Source organism: Netta rufina, assembly GCF_964035555.1.
Source record: "Netta rufina genome assembly, chromosome: 3".
Classification (NCBI taxonomy): domain Eukaryota; kingdom Metazoa; phylum Chordata; class Aves; order Anseriformes; family Anatidae; genus Netta; species Netta rufina.
Genome location: NC_140125.1, coordinates 94,585,620 through 94,613,039, shown reverse-complemented (window position 1 = coordinate 94,613,039; position 27,420 = coordinate 94,585,620). Strand labels below are relative to the sequence as shown.

At 34.5% G+C, this 27,420-nt stretch overlaps 1 protein-coding gene across 1 annotated transcript in view; it reads right to left on the bottom strand.

The window, feature by feature from the left end:
• KHDRBS2 (KH RNA binding domain containing, signal transduction associated 2) overlaps positions 1–27,420 on the bottom strand; it is a gene marked incomplete at both ends in the record, with an annotated part of 354,308 nt that overhangs the window by 29,501 nt on the left and 297,387 nt on the right. The window contains one exon of the mRNA XM_084285229.1: positions 5,903–5,985. Coding sequence (XP_084141355.1) covers positions 5,903–5,985 — 83 coding nt within the window. The remainder of the gene's footprint in view (positions 1–5,902; positions 5,986–27,420) is intronic.

The following is a 27,420-nucleotide window of genomic DNA, read 5'->3' as shown; positions in this document are numbered from 1 at the left end:
ACTTGGCAGTATATATGTCCTGAAATATTTTTTTCTTGTTATATTTTTGTTATTAAAACTAAGAAACAGAAACCCAATGGGACTTTGCATACAGCACAGTTATAGGGATCAACCACAGATAACTATATTTTTTTGAATTAGATATTATTCAGCTAGATGACACTATGCCTGTCAACTTGAAATTCTCTGAAACTTAGAATGTATTTCAGACACATTAATGACATTTTATGTTAAGATTAGATTCTGTATTACCATTTAGATCTTAAACAGCATCAGAAACAGATGTTTGGTTATTGGCTTAGCGTTTTGGTTTTAGTTTGTCAAATGCACATTGCAAACCCAATCACTGTCCCAAAATGATCTGTATGCCAGCATGGAACACCTGTCTAGAGGACCATTGCCCATTTGTTATGTATTACATAACAAATCTGCAAGATTAACAGTAAATATTTTGCCAAAAACTGCTAGGTTCAAGGTACTAAAACTGGGATGTTACCAGTGGGTCTAGGTCCAGGCAGGCAAGAGGAGTGATCTTCATCTATGTAATGGTGCAGCATACAACATAGATAAGGTATGTCATGAGGTGGCCTGTGCAACTATGGGGTGGGATCTGTAACTCAGCAATGGTTTGCACTGTTTTCCTCCATCTTTCATCACTGAATTATTTATTCTTGTTAGTACATTGCAGGTTTTGTGATTTCTTTGCAGGCCTATTTAGAGATTAGGATGGGAGTCGCAGACTTCTTTCTTTAATAAGTACCTGCTCAGACTGACAGCAAAAAAAAAAAGAGGAAAGCAGCCCAGGAAGCCTTTGCCAATGTACCAGCTACCTGGTCACAAAAAAAAAGACCAAAAAAAAAAAAAAAAGACTCAATGTTTGAATGTTCATGCCAGATGTTGTGGAACAGGGAAATTATATCAAACCCAAATTTTAAGCTTGACAGGACAATCTTTGACTTCTTTTTTGTTTCCCTTACAGGCACCGTTGTTTACACTGCATGTGGTTGGTTAGGTTATGCACAAGTGTTTTAAATAGAATATACCCTTTCTGTTATGTCTCCTGATTGGTCAGTCAGTCATAGAATTCCTTAATATCTCTTTTTTGCTGTGAAACATGGTACCTTTGAAATTAAACTGATGGTGCTAGTAGAGACACAAAGGTCAGTGGAGATGACTACAGATGTGGTAACAGCTGAACATGGCTCTGCTTTCTGCATCAGGGTTCTCAGCTGATTCACCAGCAACTGATCTACTTCTGCAAAATTATTTTCTTGGTCTTGGCTGAGGAGTTTGGCCATGCTTTGCATGCAGTACAGTCTGATCCTCTATCAGACTGTAATGAAACAGGCAGTTCTTTTATACCCTCTCACAAAAGATTTCATCCTCTTCGCCTGGTGATCTAGTGTTCTCAGCCCATGAATCCTGGACAATGGTGGTGCCTCAACAGACTTAGTACCTGATAAGAAAATCAAAAGCGTGTTATATTTTGAAAACTGACAGGATTCTCTCACATCATGTGTGTTACAGCTGAGATGGAAATTGATACTTCTACCATTTTGGAGTTTTGTTATATGAGCTTGCTTGTTGGCTTGTAAAAATCATATTTATGTCTTTAAATAAACTTTTCAGTAAGAATGGAAAGGAAGGACTACTGCCACGTTATGTTCCAACACAATTTGAAGGAAGAACACATTGAGGATATCAGTGTGGTTGAACTGCTAAAAAGCATCAATAAGTGGGCAAGCAGCACAACTTTACAGGCCTGCAGAGGAATGTCTTTTAACTTAGCAGAGAAATTTGGGCAGCATCTGGTATAACAACTGATGAGCATCAAAATCTAGCCATCTTACTGGTAAGGTCCAGTCTAGACAAAAATCTGTGCAGTAATTTTGTTTCATACCTAAATACTGTTGGACAATGAGAATATACATCAAGATTTTAACTATCAAGTACAATGGAAGGGGCAAACTTATATGGATATTAACTATTTGCTGAAACGAAATGCAACTGTTTGAGAACATCAGCTTGATTATTACCCTCACCTGCCATCTGTTCCTCACCATTGAGGCACGTGAATTTGCAAAACAAGGATGGTCATCATATATATCCCAGAAGGGATTTCACTTCTGATTACAGAAGTAGTCAGACTAAAAGTTCAGGAACCAAACATAGCTGGCAGAAAAGGGTTTGAACATTCTCTGCCTGATTTCCAAATGTCTAGGGAGTAGCATATGAACTTAACAGGTTGAACATCCCTTGGTATGTCTGGGCAGGTGGAGGTCCATTTTCACACTGAATGGAAGGGAAAGGAAAATGATGTTCCATCAAGAAACTCAAAGTGTAGTACAGAATTGCCTGTCGGAAGTGTCAAATCTGATGTCTTCCTCTGCCCACTGGAATCGTCTTTTCCTTGTTCTCTTTGGTCTCAGACAATACTTTCATTCCATTTACCTTAAAATCTCTATTTTCACATCAATGAAAACACATTCCTAAAACCAGCAAGGTTTCTAAATATCCTTGCTAAACCTGTAATCTTTTATGGAATCCTGTAAATAATGATTATAAACACTTTTGGGAAAGATAGCCAGTTGTTCATTTAAATCTTTGTCCTGAGGGTCCATCCTGTTTGCTGAGTAGCCATTATGAGATAGGAAGATGAGGAAGAAAAAAGATGGCTTTAAAAATACAGCTTCTGCTAGTTAAAGCAAGACATTCCTCATGCAGTATGGACTACGGCAATAATTTTATTCCTCAAAACCCATAATTCTCTTCTCCCCAGACATAATAAGATACAAATGGCACTTACCATAGTGATGATCAGACTGTCCTTCTTCAAGTTGCTTTTGTATCCATTTCAGTGAGATGTCTCTTAGCTCATTCAGCCTTGAAGATTATTGTAGGGTTCATTCTAGTCTGATCCCAATGTTCTGTCATGGTTTCTTCTACAAGTGACCCTATCCCCCTGTTATTAGTCTAAAATCAGACTGCTGTCATGGAGGACAGAACTCTGTCTGGAAGGGTGGCAGTGGTAGAGGTCATTAGAGAAGGACGTATACAAAATGTATTGCTGGGCCTGAAACTCTGTCCTTGACCTTCAGCACAAGTCTTCAGATAACTGCACACAGAAAAACAGTGTTTCTCTCCACTTATTATCTGGGTGATCTAGGTGCTGGTCATTTTTTCTGCTCCTTCTAAGTCATAATCCTGTGTAATAGCACAGTGGTGTATGCTAACAGCGTGCTCATTTACTCTGCTATTGGCAGCGACTAATTTATAAAATATCTAAATCATACCTCTTGGGCAATGAAGGACTAAGGGCCTTCAGAAAAAAATATATATATGGGCAGGAAGCCTCTGGTGAGGAAGTGGGAAATAGATATAAGGTCTGGAAGTCAAATGTATTGTTAACAGAGGTAGTGGTGGCAGGCTACCTAAATGGTATTTTCACTCTGTGCATTGGGTGCATAGGGGAACAAGGCACAACTTACCACATGCTCTGCTCTAAAGCACACTGAATTCAGCTTCTGTTTAGTTTTCCCCCTCTCCTCCCAAGACATTCTACAGTTTGAAGTGACAATGAGAGTAAGGTTTTGTCAATAAGCATGGTGAGACAGATAATAAGACCAGAGATTGGACCTACTCTAAGAATTTCCATATTGATTCTTTAATGAGCTGTAAAAAGCAAGTGGAAACTCTGCCCTTAACATGAGAAGAAAGCTTGGAGCTCTGCATTAAGCCACAGACTTCAATTATCTCTTGTCTCATGCTTCAGAATTTCACTCAATCCCTGCAGAGGGCAGTGATGATTTTTTTTCCTCTCTGAGCACAGATTGTTTACAATATTTTTCCCCCCTTTAAATCACAAAGTGGATGAGATGAATAAGTACTCTGAAGTGTTACAAATTATCTTCTTTATTAGTTGTGTGCTTGATTGGTTACAGGAGCAATACCTGAGTTATACGAAAAACAAGATCTTGATTATGAGAAAACTTTTTGGTATATACACCTAACGAAATAATGTGGTCAAACTATTCTGTTCTGTTGTGCTATTTCAGCTCAGTAAGGAGGTATTTCCATGAAGATAAATAGCCAATAAGGTACAGAGACCCAAACTGCATCTGTAATGGTCCATTTGTTCTTTACATCTTTGAAATCTGAGTAGCATGTTATTCCGCAAGTGCTCTCACTGAAGTCAAAAGATTACTTGTGGCATTCAGTACCACTCAACACAGATGAGTACGACTGTGTATCCTGATATCTATTACAAAAGGAAATGTTTTAGTTACAGATTGAAAATAGAATAGGTATCTAGGAGGTACCACACATTGTAGAGAACTTATCTCACTGCTTAATAGCTGTTTAATTTACAAAAATATTTGACTCTATAAGTTTTCTGTCTTGAGTAAGATTATCACTATATGTTCTAGCTTTATCATAAACTAATAAACTTGATATATTAGTCATTTATTTGCTTGAGACATCAACTTGAAAAAAAAAAAAAAAGCAGGTTGATTCAGTTGATAAAAAAAAAAAAGCAACGTCATCGCAGAGACACTTCTAACTAACATTTTTTGAACTAGAGACAATGTTACCTGTGGTAGTTCACTATTGTATCAAAAGATGGGCTGAATTCTTCTGAAAAAATTGGAGAATCTCTGGCAACAAAAATATCTACCTACACAATAACATGATGGATGAAGCAAGTAATGTATAATTACTTGAAAGTGTGTTGTTAAGGTATATTTGAAGGGGTTCACATTTACGTGTGACAAATCCTTTAAAATATTTGTCACTGGTTATAAAATTACTTAAATTATTCTTCTATAGACTCAAATGCCACTCACTACAGCAGTTTTATGGCTCAACATTATTCTAACAGGCATTGCCATCAGAAAGCATTCAACAAAAAACATGGTTAAACAAAAAACAAGTTTAATGTCCCCTGGTTTTTAGAGCACAGAACTCTGTACATAACCATCATTTTCTCATCCAGTGAGAAGCACTCTAACTCAATTAAAATCTGTCTCTTTTCTTGTTAGAGCTTTGTTTGTCTTTCCACAATTTGACAAACACTCTTAGGAACCAATCAGCACATTTTCTAAGTAATTGGTTGAAGCACTCTTTTGTCCTTCAGCTTAACTGTGGAAAAGATATCATTCCATATTTAATAAACATGGACCAACTGTTGAGGTAATATATGAGTGTATGTGGTGTGTGTGTACATCAAAAGGGATCATTTTTGTTGTCTCTTTTTAGTGACAGAAATTATAGGAGTAGCTGTGAATATAATCCTCCCATTACACAGTAAGGACATGAAATAAGATTTCCAAACTTGGTTACCTATACCAATTCTGAGAGCTGCTCAGAAAGCAACTGACTGAAGCTAATAGTTTCAGCCTTATTTCAAGCACACCATTCCATTACATAATTTACCTTGATACCCACCAGTGACAGTTATTTACCATCATTTTTTTTTTTTTTTGTTAATTTATCATTTTGCCCAAAACATTGTAAAAGCCTTAAATATAATATAGCCTTGATTACTTTATGTTATTAAAGCAAAAAAATAAATAAATAAACTGCACCAAGAAGTTCAGAATTACACTGGATAGGAAATGGTATAATCTCTTTTTTTTAAACAATGACAACAATAAGAACAAAGACCAGCAACTACACTTTAGCTGCAGCATTTTTAAAAGTCTAGTTGTCTGCATTTTTACTTCATCTGAATAATTCTGTATATTAACTCTAACCACCATTATTTCTTTTTAATGGCTATTTAAAGTACTGTGAGATTTTGTAGAATTTAATGTAGAAAACCAAAACAGCATATTTACATAAAAATTCAAGAGAAAAGGAATGTTTTTCTTGGAAAATTTAATGAAAAAGTACAAATGCTTACCTTTGTGTTTGGGTGGCATAACTGTTATCATATGCCTCATAGCTTGGATCATCATATTCACCCCCATATCCATCATCATATCCCTAAGAGAAAAATAAAACACCAAAGCTTAAAAGAGTGATAAATCAAAGAATATTATCGAGCCATAAAAGTAATCTGCATCAGCATATACATGCTGTGTTTGCCCAATATTGTAGGCAACTTGCAGCCTCCTAACAAAAATGGGGAATTGTGAAGAAAAACCTGTATGTTGCAAGTGCAAATAAATCAGTTACTCATTTAAGAATGGAATTTATTCACTGATAAACTGTAGTGCATTGTACAGGCCACAGTGCTTCAGCACGATCTATTTAGCCTACTGATAAATGATAATGAAAGCAATCTTTTTGCAGCAATTTGTTATATAAATGGTTCCATAAATACCTATAGGCAAAATAAACAAATGGCAGGAAAAAAATAATATACTGACTGTACAGCATTATAACAAAAAGAAAAATAGAGATAATATTGGCAATGATTTCTGATATGCTGGAGTCTTCTATGTTCATTCAAAGACAGGACAGCAAAGTAGTCATGAAATGTTGTATGGAAACACATTCTGTTCTTATTGTTATTATTTTAATTTTTCTATGAATTTTGGGAACTGATATATTTGTTAAATAGAGACCAAATATTTTGTAGTTACAAGAAAATTTACCTGTTATGCAAAGTGCTAAAGGAATTAGGGGGCTTAAAAATCTGTGACTAAATATGAATTATAGCAGAAGGCAATTGAGTTTTTTCTGCAAATAACCCAAGTGCAGTTAGTCTGGGTAGAAGGGACAGAACATGGCTGCTCCAAAATGACAGGATTCCAGTAAACAACCAATCTGGTAAACTGTCATAGTCATGTAAAGTACGATGTTAGTTTGATATTTCATTATTTCTGCTAATTAAACTCTGTAACTGTACTGAACTACACTGGTACACACGATTTTCAGAAAACATTCCAAGGAGGATGCATTCAGTAACATTTCAAGCATATTAAATTTACCTATCCTTCTGGTCTCTGACTGATCAGGGAGCATGAGTAAAGACTTCAGGTGAGAGAAATTGCCCCTGGGGTGCCACATGGCCTAAATGAAGAACAGGATACAGACCTCAGATGGTAACTCCATTTCTGAGGCACCCACATCAGCTTGCAGTATAGCAAAAAATTTTCTGGGCAGGAGAGTGAGTCACATTTTGAGATTGGGGAATAACCTCTGCAGAATCTGAAGCCCACACAAACCCCCTTCTATTTCACACTGAAATGCACCATTTTTTTCCCCTCATTAATATAAACTCATTGTAAAAAAAAAAAAAAAAAAAAAGAACCACCTGAGACAGATGTTAGTCACATTGATTAGCATGCTACTGGGTAGAATCCAGACACTGTGAAGAGGGTGATGCAAGTTCCTATATAAAGTAGAATAATAGCTAGAGGAAAAGACATTTCAGCATGCTTACTTATGAAAGAACAGAAAAGGCAAGAATTACAAATTAGCTCTTTCAGTGTCTCGATGCCTGAGGTGGATCAACATTCAGCACCAGTAGGGCAGAGAACTCTTGTTAATACTTGACACTTTGCGTTACAGATTTTAACAATTTCCCTAAAGGCTTAGAGCAGGTCAATATAGTGCAAATATTTTATGTGGAATGGCTGGAAAACAAGGACAGAGTAAAAAGCATGATGTTTCTTTAATAAAGAATAAATATTTTCCAGAAAATGCTCTATTATTTGTACCATTCTGTAAGAGAATTATCTTCTAATACCACAAGTGAACTATTAACATAAGGTACCTACAAGCATTTTTTTCCAAACAGTTTCATATGCTGTATTGTACCCAGACACACTTGTTCTAAAGAAGCTTTCAGGCAACCAGAATGAGAAATAGCTCTGCTCACATTCCTAAAGCGTCTCAAACTTGCCAAGCATTTTTCTTCTGTTAAATCTTTAGCTCCTCAGCACCTACAACTTTAATGTTTGAAAACATTTCTTTTGCGCACATTTTGAGAAATGACACACGCAGCTCCCATCATACTTTGCCTGGGATTTCCCCTGGCCCTGCAGTGATACATCCCAAACAGGAGAGAAAGGAACAAAAACATACTTATGGAGCTGCGCTGGAGTTAAAAATATTTAAAAACACTAATAAATGAGTTTGAGGAACTACAGTATAGTTCAGAAAGGCATTTTTTTTTTTTTTTAAGTGGAAATTCTAAAGAAATTAAAAAAAAAATACAGCTCAATCCAAGAAAGGACTAACTAGACAACAAGAATGTTTAAGTATTTATCATCCTTTCCTGACAAAGTGAAAATAAGAAAACTATTAGAAGACTCTCAGAATAACATATGAAATTAGCATTGGGAGCACTCACTTCAGGAGCAAATATGCAGTCCTATACTACAGAAAAATTATAGTCAGGAGAAGAGTGTACTAAAAAAGAAAAAAGTACACAATTGGAAAAAGGCTTAGATTCTACTACCTCAGGAGGAGTTAAGTATCAATTTGATTCAACACCCAAGATATCTTTTGTAAAGTCTTATTTATTTAGATTTGCTTAAATCCTCTCCAAGCTTCAGATGCTGAAAGAAACGTTAAAATATATATAAAGAACAACAAGGGCAGGCTAATGCAATGCTTTCTCTTTAAACATGAGTTACCTACTTAACACCCAAATGTTAAACAATAACAGACTCAAATGCACCAAGTTTAAATTATCTCTTCTCTGAAGAGCCTTATAAAATAGGATTTTCACAGCATGGTCTGAAAAATGGTAGGTTTCATCTGGGAGGCCAAGAAGAAAAATAATTCACATGCTTCTAATGAAAATGCCTCACAGTATTTTAAATTCAGTTGTCCTGGTAATACTCGATAAAATACATTGTAAGGAAATCAAAACTTTTTTTTTTTTTTATTATTATAGAAGAAAACCCAAACTCTTTCTAAAACAGCCTACTTAAATATGTCTAGACTTCAAAAGGAAAAAAAAAATCACCAAAAAAAAGAGCAAACACCAAAAAAACACACACACACACAAACCAAACCAAAACAGTAAGTCAAAGTAAATTTAGTTATGCTACTCTGTAACTTGGCAAATATGTGAACATGGGCAAGGTCTGAAAGTCAAGCTTCTCGCTAGCTGCAGCCCAAAAAAGTACCCCTGGACTTAGTATTCTACCTCAAAGATGGTGAATATATAAAAATTCACTTCTAATTGTAACTCTGTATAAAACCAGGAGTTCCCCAGTAAATGAGCCTTCACACAGTTTCCTCTATTTTCTCCGACTGGCTTCTACGAATCTACATGTACAGACATTGTCTCTCTCTTTCGCTGTTGTGACTCAACCACATCCATATTCTATCACATGTCCATATCACCTTACTTTAGATGTCTAAAAGACAGTCATCTACTATCAAGCTAGTGGTAAATTCCTTTTACAAAGAGGAGAAATAAAACATTTCTAGAGGATAATTCACAGCACACACTCTTGACATCTACCTGAGGATGAGTTGATTTGCTCTTTAAATAAGAACTTTCCTTTCAATGGCTATAAAGGGAGAGCAATGTGAATGTGCAAGATTTAGATCTAACTAACCTTTAGGCATGTAAGTTAGTTCCTCATTTGAAGAAATTTATTGTGTAGAGAAAGCTTATCTTGCAAAAATGAGCACTTCTAAGATTAATTGTGAAGCAACCAGAGATCGAGAATGCAATCCAGAACATTCTGAAAGATGCCCAGGGAAAGGTGGGAATTTCAGAATATCATCTTAAACAGACAGTACAGTGTTCAGATAAGATCTTGTCAGACAGTTTGGTACATATCCAGATCTCAGGCTATGGTAACAGCTATGGGAAATTCTAAATCCCACTCATTCTACTATATGTTAAACACTGGAAAGAATATGTAGGAACATCTGGAAAGCCTTCTCATTCCAGATGGATGACTTATGCCTTTGGCTAGTCATGCTGTCTGTTTGGCTTAATAAATCTTCACATTTTTCTTGCAAAGAACATTTAAGGCAGGGACCAGCAAGCACAGCTGTACCATCCACTGCTTTACTCTCATCACCATATTCTGATGGGTAAGGCAATCTGCAGAGGGGTGGGAGGTATGTTCCTGAAGCATGTAGCTTGGAAATGGTAATTTTAACCAAGGTTTCCATCTTTTTAAGTAGGTCACAGCCATTATACTTGGGCCTGTAGTATTGTCACCTCCTTCTCTACTTGTTCCTTAAAAAAATATATATATATATAAAAAAATGCAGATAACACTGTCATTTGGTGTTCAGAATAATTCGCGAATGGTGAGTTAACTGAGCCTCACAAGAGAGTTATATGATGAAGAAGGGGGATGACTACCAGTCACACATACCCCTTTGGTGTTCAGTCCCCACATTGTTCTAAGATAGTGACAGCTGAATACATGCAGAGGAACAAACCTCAGGACATTAATTTTACATAATTTAGACAAAGGGCAATTTCTCCCTACTGACTTCAAAGAGGGTTAAAATGTAATTACTTTAGATTTTGATTATTTAGTGTTGAAAACCTGCAATTAGAGCAGATGAATTTCACTGAAGTACCTGGGAGGTTAGTCTTCTGCTGAACAAAGATCCCCAGAAACATAATTTATGCTTAGAAACTGAAATTCTGTCTAAATTCTTCCCTAAGTACTTGTGACTGTTACCATAGCTGGCCTTGATTTCTTCAGCTATACCTCCTGGGTCAGAAAAAAAAAGAAAAAAAGAAAAAAAGAAAAACTAGATATCATCAGTTTGTAGAAGATGAGATATACCCTCAGTGCTAGTGAGATCTCACCAAGCGTTTTGAAGACAAACTCAAAGAAAAGTAAGTAGAGCACCATTATATCCATCAAGATGATAAATAACAGTAATAACAAAAACTATGTTAAAATTAAAAGGGGAATACTAATCAACTGAAAAATCAAAGCTCTATGCTATGGACTTCATGAATGCATTGTAGGAACTAGAGTCTACAATGATAAAACAGCCAAGAGTATATCTGCTTGCCAGAGGCAATGAGCTAATCTCAACATATTGGGCTTCTTATTGAAATCAGTTTTATTCTTCACATATCAGCAATGGGAAATGTCATTATATCTGGATGGTAGAAAATACACAGGTGAACATCTTTTACATAGTCATGGAAATATCATTGATATTTCAGTATAATCACAGTCACAGATACTCTATGAATTCAAAGCAGTGAACTTAAACGAGCTATTCATAAATGAGCTATTCATGTCCTCATATTTCAGGGGTTTAAATAAACCCTGTATTGAACAATTATGGCAATAAAAATGAGTCAAACTAAAGAATTTTACTGCCCATAAGTCCTAAAATTGATTCTATGCCAGATAAAAATAGGGCTGTGGTCACAGAAGCAAATAGCTAAGTGGTGCCAAAGCAGCCGCAGTAAAAACAGAATCTCAGGTGCCTCATCAAAATTGCTGTGTACTCTCCAAAACTTTTTGAAAATTATTTTATTATTTTGTAATTCTTCAACTAAATACAAAATAAATAGGTAACATTTAAAATACATTTGGGTATATTAAAATACATCAGAATGTAATGAAAATATAAAAGAAAATCTAATAGACATAGCACTTTTCTCCTTCCTTCCTTCCATATTTGTTGTAGCTTACAGAATAATTTGCTCTTGCAGTTATTATACCCATACTGTAATATGACCAATATAATTGTTTTTTCAAATCCTTCTGTTAGGTGTGCTGTACTCATGGAGTCACCTTAAAAGTCCTAATTCATGTGTCAAAGCTCTGCATAATCTGCTGCCACTTACATCAGATTAGTTTGTTGCACTCTCTGTCCCCCAACCTTTCTACCATCAACAATAAAACACTTTCCTCTCACATTTCACTGTTTTTTTTCTTCCCCCTCCATAGTGCCTTTTCTTACAAAATAGAATCCTAACCTCAGAATCGATCATTTACCCAGTTTCTATTGTACAAAGTGTCTCACAGAAACATCTCTTTCTTTCAATATCAATATAATGACTTATTTTAATAATAAGCAACAAGTGGAGGTCAAAAACAGTCCTAAATATCTTCTTTATGTATCTTGGACAAGCTGCATTTTCACATCTATCTGGGAGTGAGATCCCTGAATTGTTTTTATTTTATTTTATTTTATTTTATTTTATTTTATTTTATTTTATTTTATTTTATTTTATTTTAATTTTAATTTTTATTTTATTGATGACTTGTGATACTTTACATAGTACTTCAGCAATAATATATTACACTAGCAAGATGCATTGGTGACGATATATCACATAAATGACATTTAAATGGAAGATTTATTTTTCCTGTGAATTTAAATAAATAGAATAGAAAGCTATTTTCAGCTGCCAAGGGAGGATAGGCTGTACTACATTCACATTTAGCTTCAATTTCTCGATCATATCTACTATTTCTGTTTGCAAAATTTCAGGCAAAGGAAATAATGAACTTCGGCATCATGATGCTTGCCTACAGGAGTTCTATAATCAATAGATTGAGTTGACATAAAAATCTGTCCATGAAGCAGTAATGTTTCTTGTATTGTAGATACAAGAATAATTACAAGCACCTACTGAGGACAGACAGATCTTCTATTTAACAACTAATTGACAGTTTTAAGCATTTCACAACTGTTTAACATGATAGACACGATGCATTCAAAGTAAACTGTTTCAGTCTTAAATAGGCTTTGTAATAATCCAGCAAATGAAGTTTCCAACCCTTGAAAGATGGGGAATTCCTAGGAATTCCCCTTCTTGTTTTCCAACCCATGACAACTGGACCACAGTATTTTCCACTCTCAGAGCCTGTAAATGTGTGAATAAATGCAAAGAGCAGCAATGGTATGATAGGTGTTTTACAAGACCTTGAATTATATTTAATTTTAAATCAAATTTCACTCTGATGTATTATTGATGCTGGAAGTAGACAGATTAAATATAACTTGGCCAAATGCAAGATAATGTGCTCTAGTAAATACATCCTCAAATTCTATAATCTGTGTCTCTGCCTGTGTCTCTGAATTTAAAGAATTCCCTCAGGAAAAGACTTGTGGGAGTCATCAAGATTAATAGCTAAGAGATCTTTCCAATTTTACTGTGACATTAAAACAAACTAATAAAAAGTAGCCTTATATTTTCTATCTGAAGAAAAGACATAGGTTAATTTGATGTGAAAAATTTTTTGATCTATCTTTATCCTATTTTTAAATATATTCAACCATTAAGGGTTCCCTCAATTAGTAATATCTAACAGTGAAACATCTTCACTCAGGAACAGTTTTGTTCCAGTCAACCAAGAACTACTTGTAGTACTTAATATGTAGAAGTGTTTCATTATGTAAAGGAGAAAATCAGATCAGTGATTTTCATTTTAAAAAGAGAGATTCCAAATTCCAGTGGGAAGAGACAGAAGAAGCAGATTGCAAATTGTTTGAAGTACTTAAAATGAAAGCTGGGCAAATTCAGATTTATTTATTAATCCTGAAGTAAGTCTAGCTGCAAGTCCAAGCATTGTTAATGGCTGCATCTTTACATCCTATTACTTGCAGATATAATATCACACGCTTTTTCATAAATGGCATCATTGAGGTGCTCGAGCGAGTCCAGAGAAAGGCAACGAAGCTGGTGAGGGGCCTGGAGAACAAGTCTTATGAGAAGCATCTGAGGTAGCTGGGTTTGTTCAGCCTGGAGAAAGGCCTCAGGGGTGACCTTATCATTCATTATAAATACATTAAAGGAAGCTGTAGGGAGGTGGGGGTTGGTCCCTATGTGCCTGGTGACAGGACGAGGGGCAACAGGCTAAAGTTGCGCCGGGGTGTTTTAGGTTGGATATTAGGAAGAAATTCTTTACTGAGAGGGTTGTGAGGCATTTGAATGGGCTGCCCAGGGAAGCGGTGGAGTCACCATCCCTGAAGGTCTTTAAAAGACTTTTAGATGTTGATCTTAGCAGTATGGTTTAGTGGAGGACTTGTTAGTGCTAGGTCAGAGGTTGGACTAGGTGATCTTGGAGGTCTCTTCCAACCTAGATGATTCTGTGGTCTTTCACCCAATCAAATTTCAAATGTCCTAGATTGTTACAAAGATTATTCACCACTAATTTTGCTCCTATTTACATTTCACTGAAGTAACAAAATATTTACCAATAAAACAATTTTAAAGAAAATATTTCCTAAAATAAATGTGGACAATGAGTTTTAAATTGATTTTGTAGTTTTCTTTGTCTTGTCTACATAATTTATGCATGTTGTATAATTTTAATCTTTTAAGCATTTTAACTGTTAATGTGATTTTTTACCCCACATAAGAGGATATAGCAGTATTTAGAAGATATAGCCATGATAATTCTTATTTGATATTGTTTTAAGCCAAGAGGGTAAATATTATTTCCTCAGTTTCATGATAACTCTGATTTAAATTCTGAAGCTGTAATGTAAATAGTGTCTCATCAACTTGTATATTTAAACTGATCAATTTTCTTTTCATTCAAAATAAAACTTTGAAGGGTTGACGTAGTGAAACTCACTGTGAAAAATATAGGTAGATTCCAAGAATTTTGAAAAATTATCTACAACCAGGGAAATGAAACATTAAGTTGCTATCAGTTCCAGAAGAGTTAACTCAATTTTTTTCTGCTTATGACAATAATTAAAGTATTATACAGTGCTACATGTAGTGTATGAAGCAGTGTTTATACTGCAGCTTATCATATCTGACTGAAAATGTTCCTGGAAAACATTCTGGGTCCTGTGTATTGCACAGGAATAAATAAGAAGGTGCCCACTCATGGAATGTTTTTAGCTGTCATATTTCATCTTGTAACAGATATTGTCAGTGAACGACTAGGAAATACATTTTAGCCTGATGTATAAAACACAAGGATTAGAGGTAATACAGAATTTTCTTCTTGGTTTTAAAAGATACGTAAGAACAGTGAACTTCATTAGTATAATGTTGTAAAGGAATTATTGCAGAAAGGTCACATAATTAAAAGCAAACATGTAGAATGTGATGGGACTTATCATTTGTGAATATAAGAATTAACAAAAAGTAAAGTGTTTAGTTTAATTTTTATTGAGGTACTTAGAGGTAGTCTTTAAACTGTTACTCCCTCAAGTTTGAGCACGCAATTAGAGAAATTAGGGATGAAAAAGAATAGATCATCTATTAGAAGCTCCTGTCAAATATGATTGCTCCTTTCAGCACACTTTCCAGTGCTTTCTCTAATCAAATTCTAAGTATTGCCAGAGGTAGGGATTCCACCATTTCTCTTGGGAGACTGCCTGACAGCCTAATAGATCCTACTGTCAGGACACCTCTGCTAAGTTTATCCCATACTACTAAGTATATCTCACCATACAAATGAGATGTATTCTTCTAGATCAGCATTCTTCCAGGTCTGGGTTCTTCCAGTCTATTTTAAAAATAATTTATGTATAGAGATTTGAAGTCAAATATAATCCTGACACAGAGATATACATGTACTGATCAGCAGATAAAACAAGCCAGAATCCCCAAATCTTCAAAACCTTATACAGATCCTGATCTCCACATATCCTTTCCTGTGTGCAGCAGACAGATATGCTGGAAAAGATAAGCAGTCAACGTAGTCTGTACTAGATCAAGAGTGGGAAACACTGCAAGTAGCCACCTATAGACTTCTAACACCAGTGGCTCTCAGGATGTGTGGGATACAGGGATAGATGACCTACCTAAATTAAATCCATACAATCCAATAGAATTTTATTGCATTAAAGTGCACCCAACAAGTAATGGGAAGTCAGTACAGACCTCATAACACACTCTACACACTCAGTTTACTCAGCAAGCCTCTATGATGCATATCAGATTGAATTTGTTGATTTTTTTAAAGCCGATAAAAGCGATGCGGATACAAACCACAGTAAAAAAAAAAAAAAAAAAAAAAAAAAAAAAGAGAGAATTAAATGGAGAACAAAAATCTTATTATTTATGGCATATTCTTAGCCTTTTATGCAGCCTGACTGTCATTCAGCAAACAGGGATGCATCAAGATCCTAGATTGTAGAAGAGAAAGAGGGTGGGAGAGTAAAATTGGTTTCCCCTGTTAAATGCTACACACTTTCCACCATGCAGCTGTAATTGCTTTGATCTTGCTTAGTCTTAACCTGCCAACTATCATTCATGGTTGAAAACTCAGAAAATGGACTGGGTATTCAATACAGCAATCGAGATAAGTGCCTCAAAAGATACAGAATGAGGTAAGATTGACATATTGAAAACACTATGTTTTATCTCTATGCTAATTTTTCTAATGCCCACCAAGGAATAAAAAGGGAAAAAAAAAAAAAAAAAGCATAAGAAAAGGCAAAAAAGGCCAACTGCACTTTTCATTCTGAGACTATTCAACCGTAAAAGAATTGAGCTACACAGGGGTGATTCTGACCTTTCCTGACATAGCCTGTCAACAAATGAAGAACAAATACTGATTAAAAATATGGATGGGCTGCAAATATGCCTGTTTAATACTAGTACTGATTTCCACTCACCATACAGAAAACATCTAATAATACCTCTTCTACTAGTAAAACTGTAATGGAAATAAAGTGATAAAAGTTCAACAAATCTTCTCAAACATGAGCTGGATTCCCAAATCTGTACAAACCATCCCAGGCATGACTGCTCCAGTTGGTGTACCGTCTACCAATGCTGTCCATAGTGTAATAGAAAATGAACCTGAAGCATCTCTTTAGCTCTCAATTTAATTCTTACTAATATACCTCTATTTATTTCAGCTATTACTAGTTTAACATATTTGCCAATCAAAAATTAAGAAAACATTGAATACAGGAGCATTTTAATATACACTGATTTGTGTTAATAAATTTCAGCATAATTATACCAACTGCATTTGTCTATTTTGTTATCACTAATGTTTTGGAAAAGGTGCCATTCCCAAATGCGATGAGCTTCTATAAAGTGACAGCTAGGTTTCTAGTAAAATATAACCATTGAACATCTGATAGCTATAAAAGAAATAAAAGATCTGCACTGTAGAAGAATGTTTTTGTAAGAAACAGGTTCTTCTATTGTACACTTGATTAATCTGTTATAGGTATTTATCCATATATATTCCATAAGTATGTACATTCCCACTCCACCAACACATAGGCACCTGTCTTGCACTTGGGCAACTGCAATACTTTTATCCCCTTCACTCAACTACACTGTATGAGTGTAATGAGTGTACGTTATTTTGAGGCTGCTGCTAATGACAATACTGTCTAAAAATGATGGAAAGAATCAATGATGTTCACCATAACTCAAATCTCTGGTAAGATGTAATTTCTACTTCCTCTTTTTAACAACTACATTAAAATAAATAGTGTTAAATGTGACAGCCAGACTACCTTCTAAAAGAAAATGTGAAGAGATTTCTCTGGCTATAAGTACTCTGGAAGTACAACGTGGATTGCAGTGACCATCTTTTTACTGATGTAAATTACTTGAAATCTTGTGTTCATGGTGTTTTAAATGAATATACTTTGCTGTCATTCCTTAAAATTCCTTGCTACATTCAGAACCCCTTAAACTTCATACATGGATTTGAAAATAACTGCCTGCGATTTTCTTTCTAAAACTTAAACAGTTGAAAAGAATGTGTGACAAGTCAATTTGAATTTATATTTTAGGGAGAAAGACCCAGCTACCCAAACATAAACACAAGCAGAAATTTATGTAATAGATTCCTGCACAAACCATTTTTGTTGTCTCTCTAGGTAACTAGGAAAAAAAACAATAACAAAAAACTTTTATACAAAGAAACTTTTCATCATGACCTACCACAGTTATTATTTTTTCCTATATGCCATAAAAGATTTTTTAGCTTTAGCCTTTGTTGAGGCAACTTTCATTTTTTTTTTTATACTATTTTTTTTAATAAAGAGATATTTTATGGTGTAGAATACAAATTGTAGTATATCTTAATTAAATCTACTTCAGCAAGAGAAAGTGTTACTAATGACATTAAAATAATGACATAGTAGTTTATTAACTACTATGCCATGATAAGACTTAGCCCAGCATAAGATCAAACCTGTTTCTCAGATTTTTGTTTTAAAAAGTAGCAAAGTTAAAGGGAGTTTTTAAACTGAATTCTGTGAAATGTATATCAGATCTTATGCAGCAAACTCAACTAGCTATTATGTTAGTTTTGGAAGTACTAAAGGACGAAGCGTTGATAGCTAAATAAGAAATCAAAAGTGACCATAGTAGGCATTTATTCAATTAGTAAATTCAACATAAAAAGAAAACAACACATTTAATTAACTACTACTTTTTTCACTTCAATAATCTGTCTGTTGTGTATGTTTATAATGATCATAAAGGGAATACTTAAAAACATACTGTCTGCAGAGATTTGCTCACCTATGGGGATATAGATTGAAAGAAACCTGACTCTTGTAATCACTGAAACCAAACAGCTTCAAGGCCAGAAATTCCATGTTTTCAAATTTTATTATAAGAAATATCCAAGTCAAACTCATGAAAATATTTGATGCCTCTGAGTCCAAGAGGATTTTCAGGATGCTCAAGCAGATTAGTAAAACAGTATCTAGAAGTTTATTTTCCTAAATAAAGCCCTTTCTACCAAAATATCACTCTTAATGCACATAAAATGACAACTTAACTCTGATGCTGATTTTATACCATGTATCCCTCTAAATATACAGGAAATTTCCATATTTTATACCAAGTAGCCAACCAAGAGCATAGATTTCCATCATGTGTACTGAATATTGACTTTAATATTTAGCATTAAAATTAAATAGGAACTAAATCATTGGGGCTACTGGTATTTACTTGGTAAAATGTTTGGAAATGGGCAAGTAGAAAGTGCTTGGTAAACTCCTGAGCATCACTCCAAACACCTGGGAAGCCTAGAACCTCAATCAGAATTAAAAAAATGTAATAAGGAGTTTTATAACACTTAATTGCAGACATCATTGACCTAACACTAAACCATCAGTATTCAAACGAACATTAAGAATTGCTTCACTGGTCATTAAAAAACAGCCTTTAGCTTTTAAATTGTAGTCAACCTTGCCAGCTGAATAAAGTTATGTCTCAGTTTTGCATTTTGACCCTGAGGAAGATTGATGAATATATTTGCAGCAAAGGAGTGAAAGTCAGAGCAACCAGACATAACCAAAAACATGCTTTGTAGAATTTTTTTTTTTTGGACTTGTCTTGTCCATTTTGCCAATGGAGGTGTTGTCTGAGGATCCATGAGGTTCTTGAATTTCAAGGTGTGGAGTGCATTAGTTGAATGTAAAGGACAACGCAAAAATGACTTGCTAACGTGGGCAGTTTAATACAAGAAAAAACAATCCATATAAAAAGTTAAAATGAAGTCCATTTGGATAAAACCACAATTTTCTTCTTTCAAAGGTCCCTATGACCAGTGTCTCCTGGGGGTCAAAGGCACAATATAGTGGTGTTGCCTAGTTTAAGATTAACTAATTTTGGTGTCAGTGTGAAAGCTAGGTGCTTCACATTTGACCACAAAGCAGACATTGAGAGCTCAGTTCAGCAGCTGAGTATAGTTATAGTATTTTTAGACACCCTGACATGTTCTACCTGGCTTCCAATCTAGTCCAGCTGGGGTGCAATCTTTCCTGGGTCACACGTAACATTGTTGGTCCTCTGGTTGTAGTATGCCAAAAATAACATGAGAATCTGTACTCAGGTAGACCAATAGAACTGAACTATAAGATTTACATTGAGACAAAGGGTGTAGCTACACTAGTGCTTTTCAGCTATACCAGCCTCTAAAACTGAGGCTAACTATCAATATGCTTAAGGACCTGGGGTATCTAAGATTTTTAGGTTTATATTCCTAAAACACTTCTTCTGAGCAGGCTTATAGCTGTTTTAGTATTGGCAGAATTGAGCGGCTCAACAACTGTTTACTACTAATGCCTAATTAGTATCTGCTAAATAGAAGTTCTTCAGTTATCATCCAGAAAGGGTTTTGAGCCAGTTGGCATGCCCCAAGAATATCTAATACATACATCCATAATCAGTCTGCTCACAAAACACAGCTGATACTACTTCTTTCTGGAGGAGTTCAATACTACAACACACCAGTTAAGTGCCAGGCCTGGTTCAATAACCATTTTAGCCATTTCCACAAGAAATGTAGCTTCAGGCTATTTCAACAATCAGGCTTTAAGCTATTATGTGATATCGGTATGCCTGTCTAGTAGATTTTATTCCAATTTTAAAGATTAATTCAGGAAAGAGAGATTGTCAAAGAAAAAAATGAATATACAACTTCATTCTTAGTATACGGTGTTACAGAAAGAAATCCTAGGTTGTAATTCATGATCCAAGAATTGTTCTGAGATTTTTTTAGTCACTTTACAACACTGTAACATCCTTACAGCAGAACCAGAAATCCTTACAGGAGAACCTCAAATGTGAGGTGAAATTATCTGTCCTCCCCTATCAGCATTTTATAAAAAAGGTATAAGCTCCTTTTTATTCCTTAGTTTTCCAGCTACAGAAGAAGATTCAGGGCTGTAAATTGTAATTATCCCTAATTAACTTCATACATAGATACTTATATCTATTACTCATAAGTATGTAAAATTCAAGTACGCTATATAAAGTTTCTGTAACATTTCGACTGGCATGTCAGTCACAGTATTCTACCACAGAACAATTTTGGAAATAGCAATTTTTAAAGTTCTTGATTTTCCAAAGTGCTTTTGAATCTAAGAAGTAAATTCTGGTATTTAAGTACATAATATATTTGTAAAAGATTTTTTTTTTCCAGATATTCTTCTAATTGTTTTTCAGGATGTCAATTTGACACAGAAGCAACACTTCATATTTTGCATTTCCTTTCCATTTTAATAAAAAAGCAAAAGCAAAAAACACTGCATATTTCTGTTTCCAGAATCTGCTTTTAATAGAAGCCAGACTTGATCACAGAACTGACAGGAAGAAGAGAAAAATATTTTTTTGCATGACTAATCTGTCTACAGGATTGTTCAGACCATGTGTTAAAAATGTCATTGACATTTTTATCTGTATATATTTATACAGTTATAGCATGTGAGCAACAAATTTTTCCAGTGAGCTACTTGAGATTCCCCTTTAAAAAAGTGGGAAAACTTTATTGGACCTCAGTGTCAACAAAATCAGGAAAACAGTTAAGTGAGAATGTTTTTGTTTTCTAAATCTGGTGAATTTAATTGTATGTATTAGAACATACATTAAAAAAAAAAAAAAGTGTTTTGTGTTCTTTACAAATATAATAGCAAGTAAAATGATGTCTTAATGTAAGTATTCTGATTCTCTTTAGGTGTTTTAATACATTAAAGTATTTAAATTTCAAGAAAATCTGTGATACAACTAATTATCACTACCCCTGCTACAGATAAAGAAAACAGAATTTAGAAGTGCTAATGTAATTAATATGCTCAAATTCAAAGTAGAGGTCTGTATCAGAGAAATTAATAAAGCTCAGAATTACCTGGATCACATCAACACTTTCCTAAATGGTATGAGTCAGTTCTTGCTCACATCAGCATTAACAGCAGATATTATGCTGTCAAGATATTAAGATATTGACGCTATTGAAAGGGCTGTTTTATAAACATTTTATAAATATCTTCTCAAATAAACAACTTCACCAGCTTACACTCAAAAATCCATGCTTTAAAGTCCATGGCCAAGAGCAAGAGGTTCATATCATCTTAAAACATGCAACTTATTTTTACAAAATACGATCTAAAATTGCACAGAACTATATTTCTGTTTCAATGAGCTGAGGTGTGTGGTTTTATTCCTTATGGTCTATTCTCATGATTTTCTCATTATCTCATAACATTTGATGAATTTTCAAGCTTATTTTTTCAGCTTTAAACTGTGGTAAGCTGACTTGGCTGACATAGTATTATTCTTTTTCTTTGTCAAGGCATTCAGTCATCTGATTCTACTAACACATAGAAAGCATAGGCTGCCCTCCAGACCTTTATTTAATGTTCTTTGATTACTCATTTGTAATAAGAGCACAGTGAAATCTGAGTAAGATTGCAAGATGATTGAAAAAGTTAGAATACTTAGAGATGTCCATCAGCGTGCCTGAGATTTGACAGAATGCCTCGCAAATTATTTGAAGGAAAAAAAAAATTAACCTTTCTGTTTGTGAGAAAGTTATGATTTACCTACAAATACCCAGTATGTAAAAATGGGTGATTTGTTTTCAAATTATTTCATCATGAAGGAATGATATTGAAGAGTTCTTTGCTAATACTGTGATATCTTCATCTTTTATCTGTATTGCAGCTTTTAAATTAATCTCACCTCACAACATACTAATTCTCTTCCATAAATGGATGACTACAATCAAGATTGAGACTGCAGCACTTTTCTTAACACTTTCTTTCCATTTCCATTAATATTTTAAAACATTATTTCATTTTGGAGTTCTATATGTTTCTTTAGATTTTGTGCATATGTGTTTGTGTGTATTAGAATAGCTTATTTTGTACTTTCTACATTTCTGCTTAGAAAAGCAATCAAGCTATTAAGAGAGTTTATATATACATTTATATCCAATGTATATCCAAACATTTTTTGGTGGATGCTGACATAAAAATAAATAAGCAACACAAAGAAAATCCACAGTGCATATGATGAAAAACTGGATGTCCTTGGAAAGTTACCAGAAGTTGAAACAAAGTTATGTTTGCATTTAAATTTAGTCATGATACATTTCTACTATAAAATGAAGTTTTTCTTTTCAAGTTTTCCTTACAGAAATGTAATTTTTTTTTTTTTTCTTTCCTTAAGAACCTTCTGTGCAGACATACAACAGAGCTGGTCTGTCTTAAGAAATGTCATTAAACTTGTACACATAAAAGTTACAACAACCTTCACAGAAGTTTTCTAAACTAATGACGTAATTACTTTACTACCTGTGCTTACTAATATTCACTGACCAACTTATTCCTGTCAAACTCAAAATCACCACGACCATCTCATTTCATAGTCTTTTCATTACACAATAAATTAGATTTAAAACATCACATACTACTTGGATAACACAGAATATGCACTGAATATATATATATATTTTATACACATATATGTACACACACACACATAAAACAAGTAACAAATGCGGTAGTCAACAAAAGGAAATGAAGGTCATATTAAATGTTGCCAAGTATATTAATAAAAGAAAAGAAATTAAAGCATGACTTGGGACACAGCTGGAGACACACTTTTAAAAGAAGGTACTGACTACCTCTGAGGGGACTGTGGCCACAGACAACCCACCCTGAAGGCACCCATGGGCAGTTTGCAGACAACCCACACCAGGGCAAAGAAGATATAAGTAAGGAGCACTGGTAGAAAATGAGGAAGAAGGAGAAAGACTGCACAGCAGAAAGAAACAACTAGTTACTAACCTCAACCTCCTGTGCTACCCACCTCCTCACCAAAGGGATCAGGAGGGACTGAGAATGGAGTCAGGGGACTGAATAAAGTAGGAAAAGAGGTGTTTGGCATGGCTGTGACAGTTTTTTTTTTTTTTTTTTTTTTTTTTTTTTCCCTCCATCTATTTGGCACAGATATGAAAATCTGTGTAGGATTAAGATTCATATTTTTATATATTTTTGTCACTGACTTAAAAGAAAATAATGTTTGTAGCATACACAACATATAGGAAGTTGCTTTCTAAATGAAAGAAACTTGAGAGATCATTTCTGTAGCATTTGATATCTAGAAAAACTCCTATCACATTCATTTATATCTTCTTATGGATTATGCTGTAATGACCAAAGACTTTTACAGGAACTCAGTCATCCTCATGGTGGATGAAAATAGGATCTTCTTTGCAATTCATCCTCAAACTGTAAAATATCCTAAATTTACTTATTCTTTACACTTTATTGTTATCAAGAGTTACCTTCAATGACCACTGTGAACAAGGCCTTCTCTTTAGTCTTAAGCACCTTTGACCTATTTAAAAATCTAAACTACATATAATGCTTTTGTTAATCAATATTGGTGAACTGGAAGGAACTTTTTTTTTTCTTTCTTTCTTTTTTTTTTTTTTTTTCATCACCGTCACATAAAAGATCAAGGTAAGAAATAAAAAATAGTGGTAGATTCTAAATATAAAAGTTAGAATAAACAGAAAGATATATTCAAATTAAAAGGCCATTACTTTAAGATCTGTTCCTGTAGAAACATTACACCAGCAGTTAGCTATGCTACAGGTGACTCGTATATGTATTAAATAAATGATAATTCCTGTTGGTGTCTCCCCAGCAGTGTTCCAGCCACTGTATCCAAATCAGAACCAAAATGCTACTTTTACAAGATAATAAGACATCAAAAATAATTTCCTTTTTTTCTACATAGTGGCTTTCTAAAAACTTAAATAACAACCTGTTGTGCTAGGAGTTTATTATTAAGAATCTTGAAAATATTCTATCCTGTAGAGTCCCTGTTTACAACCACCAACAGGATGCTTATCTTTCTCATTGCATATTTAATTTAAGATCTTCCATGGTGAACAAGGCCATCAAAAGCTTAAAGCATAATTTTAAGATAGAGAGTTTAGTAGTAGAGATGGAAGTTAATAGCCCGAGTTTGGAGGAAGCAGAAATATGCAGGATTTAAGTTGGCAGAGTTGCATTATAGAAAATAAAACAAAAATGAAAAGATCTGGAAGCTGTTAAATGAAAAAAAAAAAAAGACTAATTTCTACCTTTTTATTCAGGTAAATAGTAAAAGTGAGGTTAAGAAAACCTGGGGAAAAAGAAAGACCTCATAAACCGGAAAAAAAAAACAAGGACTACACTGACCCAAAAGCTCTTAGAGTTAGATTTATAAATAGTTAGGGGCAATAACACTACTGATTAATACTGATCACTAATGAATACAGGGAGTGTTAGACTTTCAAGTGTTTCTGTGGATGTCAGGTTTAAGATTATCATAAGTCATTTTAAAGCTAAAAATATTCTGAAAAATGCTCTGCTTGAGAAAAGCAAGACTAAAAATAGACTAAGCCAGGATATTTTGTGGTACTGAAATCATGTATTTATGTTTCAGCAGAGATAACAGTCACCAAAGGTGGGTAAGGTTCTTCTTTCAAATTTCCTGTGTGTCAAGCCAAGGTGCTGCTACCTCCATAGCTGTCACATTCCCTATTCATATTTCCATTTTGATACTAGCTGTCATATTGCATCATGCTCACTAGAAAAGCATGTAGTAGAAGTGGTTACTTGAACATATCTTTGCTATTGCAATTTACTGAAATGTAATAAAGTGACTGAAGTATGCTAGTTGTGGTTAGATTAATTAATTAATCACTATGTAACTGAAAACTCTCTGTCCACACTATACAACTTCATACGTCATGGATCACACCAAAGCTCTGAGTTTCCTAGTATACAGTCACTGAGCAATACTGTCAGTATTGCTCAGCAGTAGACACAACACTGGTGTGATACCAGTGCTGTTCTAGCTATGGGTGAAGAGCACAGCACTGTATGGACTGCTGCAGGGAAAGTTAGCTACATCCTGGCCAGACACAGTACAGATGAAGATGCTGTGGAGAAATGCCTTATAACCAGCATCAGTGTGCTGCAGAACAAGTCTTGTTTTAACCTATATTTGGTTATGCAGAAATTTGATAGATAAAGCAACATTTCAACTTTCATTTTAGAATTATTGTTAGTTGTACTTAAAGCTCTTTAAGCTCATCTTACTCTATGCATCTTCGTACATGTTGTACATTCTTATTGTCCAGCAAGGATCACAAGAATGCCTTAAAGTACGAGCAAAATATCTGTGCATGTGTATGTTTGTTTGAATGTCATGTGCATTTAATTGTGAGATATCTGCGTGCAGCATCAAAAATATACTTGTCTTTTTTTTTTTTTTTTCTGTAACTGCGTCTTACATATTTTATGCAAATATTATATCTTCTTGTTCTCACAGATAGCTTGAGATCTAATTAAGTCAAATCATCTTGCATAACTAAGTGAGACAATTTTACATTATGTTTTAATGTAAGGTTCTTCCTTGTTCTAAAATGCTGTGTCTGTGAGCTGCGATGAACTTCTAACTATAGAAATATTTTCTCTAGCTAAGGTAACTTGATTAGTTCCTTAATTTTACTAATGGTATGCTTGTTCCTAACCAATGTGCTAGGGTTGGGGAAATTGCTTGTGAAGAAGTTGTAAAAAAACAAACCAACCAACATAACAAACAAAACCAAACCTCAGATGTAAAAGCAAAACTTGTATCTGGAGGATAACAGACATGTTCATTACCTTGGCATGGGAGGAAACAGGCAGGTTGCTGATCCAGTTCCATTCCTGCATTGTCCTTACAATTGGCTCAATGGAAATTAGGAAGCTGGCAACTCTACCCAAGGAAAATTGCACCACAGGGAAATGTAGCATTGCCTCATGTCCTTTTATTGAGCTAATACTGCATGGTATTTCTCTCTCCAAGACACACCCTGCAAACGTTAGTTTCAGATGGATAAAAAACACTCCAGATTTAAATGCAGAAATGTAGCTTCTGATGGTAATTCTCAAAAGAAAGACAGAGAGATAGCAGGTTTTAAAGACAGCACATGAAGAAACTACTACAAATTCTCTTCAGGAATAAAAAAAAAAACAACAAACAACATTATCTAACTTATAATGCAGGAACACAGGCATTTCCATGGGCAAAATGTACCCTTATTTGTTTGGACAATGTTTGCATGTCCATCTAGACCCATAACTGACTACAGCTGATAATAGATGATAAGCAAATAAGAAAGCAATTAAAATGAAAAAGATTAATATAGTAGCAAAATCCTAATTGTAAAGCTTTCAGTTTCAAGCTGGGTGTTGTGATTAACTGGCAGAGGCCAAATGGTTCAATCTTGTGAAGAGGGATGCTCTTTCTGCCTAGTAAAATTTGAGTGAGTTAAAGAGAGAATCCAAGTGGAAAGCTAAACTTGCAGAGTATCTGGAAAATGGCCTAGATTGCATCTAGCTATTTTGTGACAGTAGAAGTAGTCTGCCATAGCAAATTTTGTCTTATAAATTCAAGACAAAGATTTTTCAATGGGAACAGTTTTAAAAAGGTTTTCAGCTGTGTCATTAGAAAAGTCAATACCTTAAGAGCATAATTTTTCCTAAACAATTTACATCTAAAGTTCACAGCTAACACACTATTTCAATAATAATAATTGTCCAATAATCTCATATTAACTTCTGCTCAGCTTTATTTCAAATAGCCAAAATTCATGCTAGAGTATTCCTAAGGAAAACATAGAAGTACATGGTACTTCATGGTTACAAAGCACAGTGGATATTGCTATCCTAGCAGGGCTTCTCTGTGCTTATTTTGGCTTCTAAGCAGCACAGCACTACTCTAAGCGTTGGTGC